Here is a 16766-nt window from a genome sequence, read left to right on the forward strand (position 1 = left end):
TTCATAAACATCTCATGAAAACTGTAACCTCTTTTGTCTACACAAGGTTTTTCTATTATTTGACCTAGTGACCTAGACTTTGACCCCAGATGACCTAAATACAACCCAACCCAGATTTCATCAAGATAAACATTCTGACCAAATTTCATAAAGATTGGATGAAAACTGTGACCTCTATTGTCTACACAAGGTTTTTCTATTATTTGACCTAGTGACCTAGTTTTTGACCCCAGATGACCCAAGTACAATCCCAACCCAGATTTCATCAAGATAAACATTCTGACCAAATTTCATAAAGATTGGATGAAAACTGTGACCTCTACTGTCTACACAAACAAATTGTTGACGGACGCACGCACACACGCACGCAAACACAACGGACGCCGGACATCACACGGTCACATAAGCTCACCATGTCACTTCGTGACAGGTGAGCTAATTACACATACGGATCTGTTTTGTGACAGCACAATGGGGCTTTTTTTATTTTTCAGAATAAAGTCCATTTGTATATAACAAAAAACAATAAGCAGGCATTCAGTTTTAATCAGTTTTTTATTTCATGGAAGATTCATGTAGCAAGTTAAGGTGCATGATGGCTCAATTTAAAATTGAAAACCTGACAAATGTTGAAGTGACAGTTCAGGAATTCAACTGCTAATTTACACATTCCTATTTGAGCACACTCCAGAGTCAAGTTGACAATTTTTCAGCCAATATATAATATCAACTGTACATGCGTATTCATTACAAATTAGCGTATCTACAATGTATGTACAAACTATTGACAAACAAAAACGTCATTCAAACTTTAACAGTGAATATTTTTAAAAGCTATCCTATGTTCAGTCTCTTGATTTATACAATTCACAAAATATGAACAACACTAGCTATAACAGTGATGTTAACTATTAATTATTTAAAGCCCAGTTTTTAAACCACTGGGCGCACAGTTTTAAAGGTATAAATAAGAAAGCAAGCAATATCACAATGAACACAAGAAAAAAACAATCATTTTAATGTAATCGAGTCGCTTTGGATTTCACCACATTTACACATTTATCAATCCTATACTGGTTTTTGTAAAATGGCTGGCTCTTAAAAGCTTGAAAATGTAGCTCAACAAACTTCTATATGCTGATCACAAAAACATCACAACTACTATAACAAAACATGCAGAACAATTCAATACACCTACATTAAATGTTTGTCTTAACTTACATGATATCAATGTAAGATGAGATTAATGTAAATTCCCTAACAGTATTTTGAACTTTAGTTTTTTTAACATTGGCAATAAAAATATATACAAGATAAAAATATAAATAATAAATAGTTGCTAACATATTACAGAGATATATACAAAAAAACACTCACAATAAATAAATCAGGATACATTTAGCACATTAACAAACACACAATTAACTACTTTTGAAGATTTGTAAGTCATTTCAAAATTGTATTGTTAAATAATATCCCTTTATTTGATAAAATTCCTAACGATTTTGTTTTGTGATTGTTTTGTCTTGATACTATTTATTTGCATTTTTTTATTTATTAGAATACCATACTCAGTACTGACCTGATAACATCAACAAAATACAAAGATTAAACTTACATGTTTCACTTGAAAAATGATGAACTTGAATCTTTCACTTGACACTACTAAAGTATTTTTCTTAATGGGCAAACTGATGAATAAATCTTAACAGCATGCTGACCATCTAACAACAATCTTCAAAGAAACAACACTACAATTTACCGGAAACGACTGGCGAAAGGTTCAATCAACATTTTACATGTTACATAAACAAAGTATGATAAACTATGGTAATATTTTAAGTATGCAAGAGTTGTGTACAGGCAGTTTAGTGAAAAAAATCCTAATCAAGTGTAACAATGAAAGACTAGAAGCTACTAGAAGGCAGATCTTGTATTTATACTTATGATACATGGCAGTTATGGAAAAAAAGATTTCTTGTTGCTAAAGAAGATCCTTGTTTAATTTAAAAAATGAAATTAAAGAAACTACAATCTGTTGTTTGTGAAGTGAAATGCTTCAATACAAGCCATACTATTGTTTATTACATAGCTCATAACATAATTTGCTGTTTTAAAGTACACTGTGCTAGTGTGTTTTAAGAGCACATCATTTCCATGGAAACTATATCGTTGCTATGGGAACTCAAAAGAGACAGGCTTGTTGCTTCAGTTTGGACTGTTTCCAGGCAGGCATTGCGTAGAATTCTTCCCTTGTCATCTCCAAAACTTGCTGAAATATTGAGAAGACCAATGAGATATATCCTTAGCCCATCAACCTATGGAGACCAATTCCAATCAATGCATGGAGCCTCGCCCTAGTAAAACGGAATTTAAAGGGACTGTCAACCACGAATGACGAATAAATTTTACTGTTTATATTGTTTAAAATATCACGACTAGTATATTACATTACTTGAAAAAAGTTCATATTTTCAGTATATTCGGTAATTAAATTACACGATTTGAAATCGAAAGTACATCGCGAAAATAGGTGACATAACGATTGACACACTATAAATAATGCAAGTAGATTGATCATTTTATATATGAAATACATACAATTCACTACGCATGCACAATTTGAATTCCTTGGTTTACCACGTGACGATCATGATCAATCTACTTGCATTATTTATAGTTAACTGGTAGTTACCTGGTACCTGTACCCAGTAAAATTTATTACCGAATATACTGAAAATATGAAAACTTATTAACTTTTTTCAAGTAATTTAATATACCAGTCTTGATATTTTTATCAATAAAAACTAATAATTGTAAAAAAATACGATATTTTAGAACTGTTCTTTTTTGTCATTCGTGGTTGACGGTCCATTCAAATTTGCTTTAAATAATTTCCTAAATATTCTCTGAAGGAGTATTTCTTGAGAACAAAATGTATTTAGAGTACGACATCATATAATGACATGAACGCTTGAGCTAAATCACAGATGTTGCTATGAACTTCACACAACAGTGTTGTTTTTTTTAAATAAATATTAAAACCAATTTTGCTTTAACAGAACCTTTGTTTTAAATTCAGTGATCCTTAAACACAACACTGAAATCACATAATAATGTTATCATTTAATAAATGATATGGTTTTACCAAAAAAATAAATTATTATGGCTGTCTGATCAACATTCATTTATTAATAAGTCGACTTTTATTTTATTTATACATGATCAATGAATAACACTTGTATTATAATTTCCTCTTAAAACCACAACTTGCCTCCAAATTCTTAATCAGAGAGATATGTAGAACAACCATGAATTACCTCAAATTCTTCATCCGAGAGATACGACTCCAGTTTAAGTGGATCAACACCTTCAGGTAGTGGGGTGTCTAACAGTTCCTGGAGCGTGTAGCGAGTCTTTGTCAACTTCTTGAGCTCGTCCTGTACCTTCAGCAGCTCCCCCTCCATTCTCCCGTCCTGAAAACCCACAACCAATTAATAGGAGTGGCATTATGGGAAAATAGGGCTTAATGCATGATTGGAAAGTGTTGTCCCAGATAATCCTGTGTAGTCTGCTCAGTTTATCGGGGACTATACTTTCTGCTTTAACTATATTTTCCAATTAAGGGAAGTCTCTTCTTAGCGAAAATCCAGTCTAGGCAGAAAGTGTTTTCCCTGATTAGCCATGAAAACCCACAAGGTATCAATATGAACGGTGATCTTGAAAATCAGGCCTTGATGCAAAATAAACCTGTGCAGTCCGCTTTTCTCTAAAAAGAGACTAAATTTAAACCAAAAAATCCATAAAAGCTGAAAATGTCCTCCCTGATTAGCTTGTGCTTACTGTTAAGGCTAATGAGAGCTTTGTCACAGACGTGACGAATATTTTGCATGTTGTCTTCACAAAAAACAATGGACACCATGCTCAATGTTTAAAATGCACTAAGTGACCCTGTGACCTAGTTTTTGACCTTCCATGACCCATGTTCTAACTTGGCCTAGAAATCATCTGGATACAACATCTGACCAAGTTTGGTGAAGAACGGATGAAAACAACTTGAATTAGAGAGCGAACACTTTAAACGGACCAACCGACAGACAGACGAGCTCACTCCTATATACCCCTAAACTTTGTTTGTGGGGGTATAATCATGGACAACACTTTCGCACATGCATCAAATTTACCCAGAGGGGCATATCAGCATTTCCCATTATGATTGCTACAAAAAAGGAGTTGTATGTGCCATATATGCACTTATTAAGCAATTATAAACAATAGAATCTGCTATGCAATTGTACTTTTTACTTCGCTTTCTCAATTTCATCAATACAGGCTGGAAAAATAATTGTACTGTCAAGTAATAACATAAGATTGGAACCTAGCTTGACCTAACTGCTCATTTCAATGACTGTGTAAACATTAGTTACTTTTTGAGAATCCTGGACAATTAGACAATGAAATAGATCATAAGATGTCAATGTGTACATCAAATGACCCGATGATCATTTAAATGGTATCTAAATTCAAATCAATCTGCATTACCACTGTAAATCACTTTAAATGTGACAATTCTGTAAATGAACCTCATCCCCTACCTAGAAAACTGTTTAATCTTAACCATAACAAAAAAGAACACAATATTTGAAATCAAATGAGCTTCGATATTTGTTTTTAATGTATTTTAAAATTTTAAATGCATTACCACTGATCTTAATTTCCATTCATGATCTTGAAATGACAGTATTTCTTTTCAATCTTTATAAAAATTCAAAATATGCTACCATTCATCTGAATCATCCATTCTTGATTTTACAATGGCATGCACATGTTAATACAAATATGTTAAATTTACCACCAAAAGCTGCCCTTAACAGCATGCAAGCAAATACGTTCATTAATAAAGCTTCTAATCACCTCTCAATTTATATTTAGTCATCAAATAACATTGGCCATGGTTTATTGATAATTCATGAGTTTACTTAACATGGCTTGTTTATGAAGAATTATTTGCGTCGGCACTGTCTCCAAGTTAAACAGGTAATTGTATAGCAAAACTTTCTATGCAGTTGTGCATGCAACTACTGAAAAATTGTAATCAGGCAAAATAAATGAGGCAATAAAACTCTGATTTGTTAAGTTAATAAAAAGCTGGAAAAATATTTCTACCCTATAATAGCAAGAGAAAACAATAAAACAATGGTATTTGAAAACTGAAATAAAATAAACAAGAGGGCCATGATGGCCCTGAATCGTTCACCTGACTAACCAAATACAATCCCAACCCAGATTTCATCAAGATAAACATTCTGACCAAATTTCATAAAGATTGGATGAAAACTGTGACCTCTATTGTCTACACAATGTTTTTCTATAATTTGACCTAGTGACCTAGTTTTTGACTCCAAGTGACCCAAATACAATCCCAACCCAGATGTCATCAAGATAAACATTCTGATCAAATTTTATAAAGATTGGATAAAAACTGTGACCTCTATTGTCTACACAAGGTTGTTCTATTATTTGACCTAGTGACCTAGTTTTTGACCCCAGATGAACCAAATACATTCCCAACCCAGATTTCATCAAGATAAACATTCTGACCAAATTTCATAAAGATTGGATGAAAACTGTGACCTTTATTGTCTATACAAGGTTTTTCTATTATTTGACCTAGTGACCTAGTTTTTGACCTAGTGACCTAGTTTTTGACCTAGTGACCTAGTTTTTGACCTAGTGACCTAGTTTTTTACCCCAGATGACCCAAATACAATCACAACCCAGATTTCATCAAGATAAACATTCTGACCAAATTTCATAAAGATTGGATGAAAACTGCAACCTCTATTGTCTACACAAAGTTTTTCTATTATTTGACCTAGTTTTTGACCTAGTGACCTTGTTTTTGACCCCGGATAACCCAAATACAATCCCAACCCAGATTTCATCAAAATAAACATTCTGACCAAATTCAATAAAGATTGGATGAAAACTGTGACCTCTACTGTCTACACAAGGTTTTTCTATTATTTGACCTAGTTTTTGACCTAGTGACCTAGTTTTTGACCCCAGATGACCCAAATACAATCCCAACCCAGATTTCATCAAAATAAAAATTCTGACCAAGTTTCATAAAGATTGGATGTAAACTGCGACCTCTATTGTCTACACAAGGTTTTTTCTATTATTTGACCTAGTTTTTGACCTAGTGACCTAGTTTTTGAACAGTCTGACCAAATTTCATAAAGATTGGATGGAAACTGTGACCTCTACTGTCTACACAAACAAATTGTTGACGGACGGACGCACGCACACACAAGGGACGCCGGACATCACATGGTCACATAAGCTCACCATGTCACTTTGTGACAGGTGAGCTAAAAATTGGTTAAAAAGATATGCTAACATTAATTTGAAGTTCAGAAATTTATTTAAAATAATCATACCATAAATTAATTTCATAGATACAAACAACAGTCAACGCTCTTTATAATGGCCCCATCAATCTCTAGATTGAATTCTAGTGTTTTAGTACCTACATATTTCTCTTACCAACAAATACAATGTGTGTTAAGTAGCTTTACGTGTCATACATCTAAATGTTATTCCCATGTTCAACTATAATACAACATTCAGAAAAGACCTGATGTTTAATCTGCACTCCAATATCCTTGTCCATCGCCAGCTAAAACAAGCAAATTCGTTGAATTGATATCCCCCGCCAATATACTTTTGGACACAAATATTTCTGGATGGATGGACAACGCCAACGTGCATCATCCTCTTATCCATTTATATACTCATACCAAGTTTCAATGAAATCCGTCAAAGCACTTCCACGGTATGGCTCCGGACACACAACAAAAGCATTTTTTTAAAATACAAAGAGCCATAACTCCTTTATTATCCAATGGTGTACAATGCCATTTGGTGTGCATCATCCTCTTATCCATCCATATATATATACTCATACCAAGTTTCAATGAAATCCGTCAAAGCACTTCCAAGATATGGTTCCGGACACATACAAAAAGCATTTTTTCAAGATACAAAGTGCCGTGACTCCGTTATTATCCAATGGTGTACAATGGCATTTGGCGTGCATCATCCTCTTATCCATATATATATATATATATATATACTCATACAAAGTTCCCATGAAATCCGCCAAAGCACTTTGAAAATATGGCTCCGGACACAAAAAAGCATTTTTTAAAGATACAAAGGGCCATAACTCTCTTATAAACAGATGGTGTACAATGCCAATTGGCGTGCATCATCCTCTTATCCATATATATACTCATACAAAGTTTCATTGAAATCCGCCAAAGCACTTCCAAGATATAGCTCCGGACACAACAGTGCTGGACGGACAGAAAGACAGAATGACAACGCCAAAACAATATCCCTCCACCTATGGCGGGGGATAATAACACCAAACAAAGGAAACAAATTAAACTGAGAGAAAGCCCTTCCCCTTAACTTTTTCCAGGTCCAATGCGACAGCATTAAACCAGAACAGACTGCAACTACTCGCAGTCTCTTCCAGTTTTATGCTGTTTGCTGCTCAGTACCTAGGTTATGGACATGAAGCCTTTTAAACTTGAATCTAGTAAGAAAGATCATTATTTAATTTGAGGGACTACAAATGCATCAAAACGCGAAGCTTAGAGTTCAAAGGTAAATAATAAATTGCAAATTACCAAAGTAGTATCAAATAGAACACTGCAGTGCCACAAGTTCTATTGCAAAGCAAGTTCCGATGTTATAGAAATTCTAAATATAAAAGGGGGCATTACTTTTGTTTGGTTTGATGTAGGATGATACAGAAAGGCACATGCACAACTTCTTATGATAAGGAACATTTCATGTAAGTTTGGGTTGCATCTTATAATGTTAAAATAACTCCTAATAGAGAAATCTATCATTTTGACAGAAAAACTACCATGACAAATGAGGCTTGCCGAGATGTAGTGGATATGGTGTCCGTCTTGCAACTGGGAGCTAACCAGTTGGATCACCACTGTACATAGGTAGCAATCTTTAGATCTCTCCAATAGATACCAAGTATTAGTTCTACCCAGTTGGATCACCACTATACATAAGGAGCACTCTTTAGATCTCTCCAATAGATACCAAGTACTAGTTCTACCCAGCTGGATCACCACTATATATAGGGAGCACTCGTAAGATCTCTCCAATAGACACCAAGTACTAGTTCTACCCAGCTGGATCACCACTATATATAGGGAGCACTCGTAAGATCTCTCCAATAGACACCAAGTACTAGTTCTACCCAGCTGGATCACCACTATATATAGGGAGCACTCGTAAGATCTCTCCAATAGACAACAAGTTCTAGTTCTACCCAGCTGGATCACCACTATATATAGGGAGCACTCGTAAGATCTCTCCAATAGACACCAAGTACTAGTTCTACCCAGGATATGGACACAAAAACATCTCATTAAACAACACACATTTAATGCAATTGAGCTAAAATAAATAATGGGCAATGGCAGACAATGGAGCATGACAGGAAATGAAAGCAGTGGATCATGACAGGAAATGAAAGCAGTGGATCATGACAAATAATTGATCTTAAAGGTGATCAACTAGGACAGAAAGAAGACTGAGGCGATAAAAGCAAATGATAAAATAATTGATCTTAAAGGTAGGCCAACTAGGACAGAAAGTAGACTGGGGAGATAAAAGCAAATGATAAAATAATTGATCTTGACGATCAACTGACTAAAACAGACACTGGAACACACACAAAAAACTACAAAAATGTAAAACAGAACTTTGACAACTGACAGTGACAGACATTAGAAGTAGAAAGGCTTACCCGTATATTGATATCACGAACATTTTCCTCGACGGTCCAGAATGGGAACAAGTTTGTGAAAGACAATGGTTCAAGTCCTGCGAAGACAAGATAGGCTGGCGGCGGAGACTCCTTGTTGATTTCTACAAGAAAAAATTAACAATGTATTACCTTAACATGAATGTAAATGAACTGCAGTCTGGGAAAACGGGGCTTAATGCATGTGTGTAAAGTGTCGTCTGAGATTAGCCTTTGCAGTCCGTACAGGATAATCAGAGACTACATGTTCTGTTTTTAAAGTATTTTTTTGTTCAAAGAAAGTCTTTCAAATCAAAACATTACGATTAGGGGGAATGATAGTTTATGCATATGCATTAAGCACTTATTTCTCAGATTGAGGCTATATGTAATAGCTTCAAATGTGAAACGAGACTTTGATTGCTTAAACTGTTTGGCACATGAAGACATACACATTGTTTTAAACAGTTTCCATGCATTTATTTAATGTTCACCAGACTAGAACAGATAATTGGAATACTTGGTTTATAGGTTGTCTAGGTCCTATAACTTATTATTTTATTGAAACTAAAAGGTTTTGCTCCTGAAAACAACTGCCTTTTATATTGTTAAATTTATGAAAAAGTTGTGTATGTTTTTAAGTTAAAATGACTCAACTGACAATTGAAGTAAAGATAGAATTTCATTTAAGTTGATATCGATTAAAAATGAAATATGGCTTTGATTTTTTAAAACACATAATTAGTCAACAAATTGAAATTTTACTCTCCTTGGCAATATTTTCATCATTTTTGCTTAGCGGACAAAAAAAATGAACGACCCTAGAAAAGACAACTGTTACCGGTACAAAAATTGCGCAGTACCTTGGCAATATTCTAGCGTGGTTTCCATGGCACATTTCCGGTCCACTGAGAATCGCGTCTGCGCTGACCCTGTGTGAACATTCTCGACATCCTCATCACCTTCCGGCCACCAACCCTACAGAACAGAAATTTAATTACTTGTACTAGGGCATGATTGCTCAAAACAATTGCAAATAGTCAATGATAGCAATCGTTATAACAGAAGTAACGATTCCATCATGAAAAATTTAAACTCCTTCCTGGCTTTTGTTGAAAGGAAGTTATCAAAAAGTAACAAACATTAGGATGCGTCCATTGAAAAACGCAAACTTAATGTGCTCTTTGTTATGAAATCATTACATTTATTAACAAAGTCGCTCCCTCAGGGGTGGGGAAATCTAAAAAAACTATACTTGTCCATGGACAACCATTTAGAAAATTTAACTTGTCCGCTGCTGAACTACACTTGTCCGTTAATGTTGTTATAAATTATAAACGCATTTTTTTTTTAACCTACACGTGTACCATTATAATCAGATCCTAAGGTGTACACCTCCACGATAAAATCGTGGCTAGTTACTTAGAACTGATGATGGCAACGGTGTAATCATTGTTGAAATTGTGCACTTCATGCGTAACATTGTCAAAACATTTTTTCATCACTTTAAGCGTTTTAACAAAGACTCCTGAATTAATTACACACAACTGTAAACGTTTTGTTTATTCTCAAATGAGCATAAGCAAATGTGTAATCCGACAAACACTTACGAATTTTAATGACAACCATTGCCATATGCAACGTAACTATCCGGCTATGCTCAAATTTTTATGAATTAAAACATGAGAAAACAAGATGTGTTTGTGAAACACTATGTCCCCGTATATGACGTTTGACCTTGGAGGATGACCTTGACCTTGACCCTTCATCACTCAAAATGTGCAATTCCATGAGATACACATGCATGTCAAATATAAAATTGTTAGCTTCAATATTGCAGAAGTGACATTACATGAGCAATTTTGACCTATATATTTGACCTTGAAGGATGACCTTGACCTTTCACCACTCAAAATGTGCAGCTCCATGAGCATGCCAAATATCAAGTTGCTATCTTCAATATTGCAAAAGTTACTATAGCGGGGGACATAAAAATGATGCTAGAATTTAGCGAACATTTGGTATTATTAATGCATTTTAAAATTTAAGTCGAACTTTCAATATTTAGGTACGAAATGAACGAGCAATCTAGCCTGTACACTGTCTAACAGTCTGGCCAAATGTTGAAAATGAGGCATGCTCCCGGTCACTTATAGAATAAGGGAGATCACTGCGCAGGAGAGTGCCCGTATTTGAGCTTGACTGATCCGCAAATAGCACTGACAATGTTATCGCGTGTCAACATCCGGTTTTGTAAATCTTAATAACGGCTTTAATACAATGTATTTTTTGTATTCCTCGACCCGACTGGTTGTCCACGGACAACTTAATTGAAAAAAACTCAGTTGCCCAGACAAGCAAATGTACGACTCGGGCAACTCGGACATTTGATTTCGCCACCCCTGTCCCTGGATTTTGTTACCCTACCTGCCACAAGAACACCTCATGCCCGTTGTCAACAAGGAACAGCGCAGGCTGCTGGGGTTTGTAGAGGTCTGTCTGAAGCACGGGAAACTTGGTTGGGAGATCCGGTGCGCGCGACGGGTTGACGACCTCGTGCGCCTCAAAGACGCCTGACACGCTTGACATGCAGAACAGGCGCAAAGTGTGGTTGAAAGACTCTGGGTCTGTGTGAAAGGGAAACACAGATATTATGTTAGTTTTAAATTACATTTTATGTAAAATGCTTAGATAAACTTGTCAAAGCTGTCCATGATAAAAACAATCCATAGCACATAAATTGCAAAAGGATAAAAACATCAAACAATGATAAACACATGCAGTTTTTCACACATTTATTTACATCAAACCAGACATTGATCACATTTTTACTGTAAAATGCCCCTGTATGGGTTAGCTTCTTATTTATTTTAATAGAGTAATAAATTCAAACAGTGCAATGGGCAGCACCATATTTGAATTTTTTTTTAATATTTGAGACAGTAATGGGAGGTTGGAGAATAAAACCCAGCATACTAAATCCCTCCAGTTGATGGGGATCAAACTTTAGACCGCCAGGTTCCATGGAGACCCATAACTTTGTTGCTGATTAACTACCTTGGATGGCAAGGCAGTATTAAGAACATTTTATACATCGACATCCTACACAAATTCCCTTGTAAAGGACTTCACCTTCAGAGCATGAGGTCAAAGGTCAGTATTTTGCGCAGGCTTTTTTCTGATAGGGAAAGTTGCCTTCTCAGTGGCAATTTCAATAAAACATACTGATTGCTTTACTGCAGTTCAAACAGCAACACGTTGGTCTCGATCTTACTTACTGGTCAGCTCTGACAAAACTGGGCTTTACTCAAGAGCGTAAAGTGTGGTCCCAGATTAGCCTGTACTGTATTCACAGGCTTATCAGGGACGACACTTTCCCTGCAATTTTGTTTAGACTGCAATTTCGTTTAGAAAAGACTTCCTCAAACAAAAAAAAGTCCATACAAGCAAAAAGTGTTGTCATGGATTAGCTGGTGCGGACACTACGCTTATTAATTAAGCTCCTGAGTCATGCTCATTTGTACTTACTATTTACAAGACAGTGGTATTTGGAGCGGTCCCCAACATGAACATTCATCATACGCCAGAAGTCTGCCCTCTCCTGACCCTCCTCCACCTCGGACACTGAAATCTTCACGCCTTTGTGGAGCCCAACCTCCAAGGGACACCTGGAGAAACAATTAATAATCAGTGTGTCTATTTGGAAATGGGACTAAGGCACTTTGGTTTGGGACAATCATGACGTTTTCACTAAAATTGGGAACTTGCAAGTGTTGCTTTTTTGGTAACAAATAGTTAAAATTGAGAATAAATATGTTTTTGGTATTATATTTCCTTCGGTTCAACTTAAAAGAGCTGGTTAGGAAAATGAACAAATTCTTAAAATTTATAAAAAAATATAATAAAACAAGCAAATTTGGTGAATTGATATCCCCCACCAATATGCTTCTGGACACAAAAGTGTTATATTTGACACTCAAAAAAGCATTTTTTCAAGATACAAAGGGCCATAACTCATTTATTATCCAATGGTGTACAATGCCATTTGGTGTGCATCATCCTCTTATCCATATATATACTCATACCAAGTTTCAATGAAATCCCCCAAAGCACTTCCAAGATATGGCTCCGGACACAAAAAAGCATTTTTCCAAGATACAAAGGGCCATAACTCTGTTATTTACAGATGGTGTACAATGCCATTAGGCATGCATCATCCTCTTATCCATATATATACTCGTACCAAGTTTCATTGAAATCCGCCAAAGCACTTCCAAGATATTGCTCCGAACACAAAAGTGCCGGACGGACGGAAAGACGGACGGACAGACAACGCCAAAACAATATCCCTCCGCCTATGGTGGGAAATAACAAGAGATGTGTTTGTCTGAAACACAATGCCCCCTATTTCGCCACTTTGAAGCAATATATTTGATCTTGACCTTGAAGAATGACCTTGACCTTTCACCACTCAAAATGTGCAGCTCCGTGAATTACACATGCATGCCAAATATGAAGTTGCTATCTTCAATATTGCAAAAGTTATTGCAAAAGTTATGGGACACACACAATGAATAATTGAATGACAGAAAGGCCAAAAACAATATGCCCCCAATCTTTCAATCCGGGGGCATAAAAAAAAAATTGGGGGGGGGGGGGGGGGGGGGGGGGGGGGGGGGGGGGGGGGGGGGGGGAACCTTCAATTGGAAATTTTATGCTACATAGTTTTTTTGGGAAAATGTACAGTGTATACTTTGGGATTGGGAATGGGGCCAATTTTCTTTGTGGAGCCCAACCTCCAAGGGACAGCTGGGGAAGAGATTCATAAGATATAAAGAATAGGACAAAGAATGCATGGTTTTCAGGTGAGTAGCACAGGCCACATGAAAATGGGACATTGACCCCTCAACCCTTCACCTCTACCATATGTAACAGATCTGTAGTCCATTAGAAAATCAAATAACATTTAAGACCTTTCTTAATAGATTCAAGTTTTAAATGCTTTATTTCCAACCCTTAGAAACTGATGAGCAGCAAACATTTGGAAAGGGTAATCATTCAATGCCTTTATACTGGCTCTACCAAGGAAACTGACACAATAAGCCTTAGGCTTTCGCTAAAATCAAGCTAAAATTAATAGGTTTAAAATAATCCCATTTTACTAAAATCCAGTGCTAATACCTCACCTCTTTTGTAAATTATTCGCCACAATCACCGCCAGCTTTCTCGTATGCTCCAGCGACTTGCAACCGTGCCACACTGTGAGATGTCCCGTGACGACGTTCAAGAACAGACTGGAGGACACGCTGCGAAGGTTGCTGATGTCCTTCGGAACCTCGATGAGGCAAATCTCGTTCTCGTACTCGTTGCGGAGGCAGTAGAAGCGCCATGGCCCCTGCGTGTTGGTCTCCTCCTCCTCACGTTTGCCGATGTGAATGATCATGTGACCCTTGAAGAGATTCAGGAAACAAGCCGGCTCCTTCCCCTCCGAAACACGAACCTGAACAAAAGATGTTCATTTTAGTAACGTTCTGGAAAAACTGGGTTTGATGCATGTGCATATTGTTATACCAGATTTATAATTGATGACACATTCTGCTTTTATGGAATATTTCTTTTATAGTCATTCTCACCTCAAAGAAAATCTACTTTAGGCAGAAATTTTCGTCCTTGATTAATATGTGCAGACTGTACAGGCTAAACTGGGACAACAGTTAACACATGCATTTTTATTGCTAAGTTTGAAGCCACTTTCACCAGTATATCAGTACTATTGCAAATGTTAGTTAGCCTAGGCTCACTTTGCCAGGGTATATGGTTCACATGTATTAAATTCATTTAATGCTAGATCATAATAACTGCTAATTTTGCATCAGAGGCATATTGTCTTAGAAATTATTTCATTACCAATACCAATCAAAGTATGTAAATGGATTTGAAAGCCAACCCAAGATCTTCTTGTTCTTAGTCCATGGCATCACATTCTGAGTTTGCCTGACTGCCCTAACATACGAGTCTTGTACTGGGAAAACTAGCTGGGCTTAATGAATGTGCAGTCCTCACAGGCTAATCTGGGATAAAACTTTCCGCTTTTATGGCATTTTTTATTTAAATGAAGTATCTTCTAAGCATTAATCCTGGACTCATCTGTGGCCCCAACAGGTAAGAATTCAGGCTTTCAAAGTAAACCAATTTTGATTGCTGTAAGTCACAGAACAGATTGATTTGCATTACAGAAATATAAAGAATAAGAATGGTGTCATTGATGCATATTAGATTTTTATTTTTATTTTTACCTGTGGCCCTCTCTCCTCGTCCAGTTCCACGGTCATCAAGGCAGACGCCCCCTTCTCATTGATCGTCGACGACTTGCCCTGCCAGAAGAAGTAGGCACAGCGCTCCCGACCAGCCTGCGAGAACCTCGATGCCTCACCCTTTAGGTTCTTCATGCCTAGAAAAGGTAAAACATAATGTGTTTTATAATTGTTGTGCTTAGTATTGACACATAAATATTTGAGGCTTGTTATGGGAAAAAGGGACTTAACAAGAGCACCGCATAGTGTGTGCCAACGCTCGGCTGTGGGTGCCGTTTTTAATTATTAATTTTTTTAAAGGCCACAGTGACCTTGACCTTTGACCTAGTGACCCAAAAATAGTTGTGGCGTGTAGAACTTATCAAAGTGCAGCTACATATTAAGTTTCAAAGTTGTGGGTGAAAGCTCTTTGATTTTAGAGTCAACGTTAAGGTTTAAGCACGATGCGGACGGGGGACGAGCTGGCTATGACCATGGGGGTCCGTTGAATGACTGAAATATTTCTTTAAAAGTTGCTTCTTTTATCAGTCTGAGCTTATGGAAAAACTTGACTAAATGCCTGCGCCGAAAGTATCGTCCCGAAATAGCCTGGACAGTTTGCACAGGTTAATCACTGTTGATACTTTCCACTTTTTTGGAAATTTTTCTTTCAAGGAAATCTCTTCTTAACTAAAATACATGTACACGAAAAGTGTAATGGAAATGAAAGCTTAAAAACTGGAACATAGTAAAAAAAGGTATTGAATTTTATTTGATTTTCTAATGGACTACAAATACGCATTTCAGTATGGAAAACAGTTAAATGACTGAAATTTCTTGAACCCTTTCCCCCATAAAGCAAAGTGAAAATGGCTTTTGCAACCAGAATAAAACCAGAACAGCCTGCATGTCACTCGAAGTCTGTTTAGGTTTCATGCTGTTTGCTGCTCATCAGTTACTCAGGGTTAGAAATGAAGCCTTTAAAACTTGAATTTAGTAAGAAATGTCTTTAATTAAATATAACTTTCTAAGGGACTACAAATGCGTCAAAATACGTATCTAAGAGGTAAAGTGTTAAATCATGCTACAGCTATAAGCCTAATACTGACCAGCGTTGACGATCATGTACTGCCATCGTATCACGTAGGTGTCGCCCTCGTGGAACTGTCCCAGGCTCTGAGGTTCGATCTCGGAGTGGTCGTACTCGAGCACGTGCCATACTCTGACCTTGAGGGTCTCTATGGCGATCTCCTTCATGAAACCCTCCATGTCTTGCTCCCTGGAAACACAACCACACAAGATTTTACTGTACGCATATATCTGCATCAAATACCTCTAAATTGTGCAGTATTTTTTTCCACCATTAAGAAAATGGGACTAGAACTCTTTGGATTGTGAAAATCGCGTCTATTTGGGAAATATGTGTATTTAATTTTTTATCTGGCAAATACTTTAAAATTGAAAATAAGTGTTTTCAATATCAAGCGTTCAATCCATAGAGCTGAGTAGTGACATAAACTGAATGTTGCATTTTATTTACATTTTTCTTTTTTTTAAAACCTTTAATAGGTTTTAATTGTTTATTTAAGGTAGTCATTTGGAATTGGCTGAATAACAGACCCAAAATTGAC

General features: G+C 36.4%; 1 protein-coding gene across 1 annotated transcript in view; it reads right to left on the bottom strand.

Moving 5' to 3' along the window:
- Positions 1–1052: 1052 nt before the first annotated feature.
- The window catches only part of LOC127847988 (microtubule-associated protein futsch-like), a 196489-nt gene continuing 180775 nt past the window's right edge, over positions 1053–16766 (bottom strand). Inside the window, 10 exon segments of the mRNA XM_052380241.1 lie at positions 1053–2272; positions 3321–3476; positions 6641–6682; positions 8846–8967; positions 9706–9820; positions 11270–11469; positions 12371–12510; positions 14029–14342; positions 15139–15293; positions 16245–16414. Of these exon segments, the coding sequence (XP_052236201.1) occupies positions 2186–2272; positions 3321–3476; positions 6641–6682; positions 8846–8967; positions 9706–9820; positions 11270–11469; positions 12371–12510; positions 14029–14342; positions 15139–15293; positions 16245–16414 (1501 nt within the window). The 3' untranslated portion in view covers positions 1053–2185.

Source organism: Dreissena polymorpha, chromosome 10, assembly GCF_020536995.1.
Source record: "Dreissena polymorpha isolate Duluth1 chromosome 10, UMN_Dpol_1.0, whole genome shotgun sequence".
Lineage (NCBI taxonomy): Eukaryota > Metazoa > Mollusca > Bivalvia > Myida > Dreissenidae > Dreissena > Dreissena polymorpha.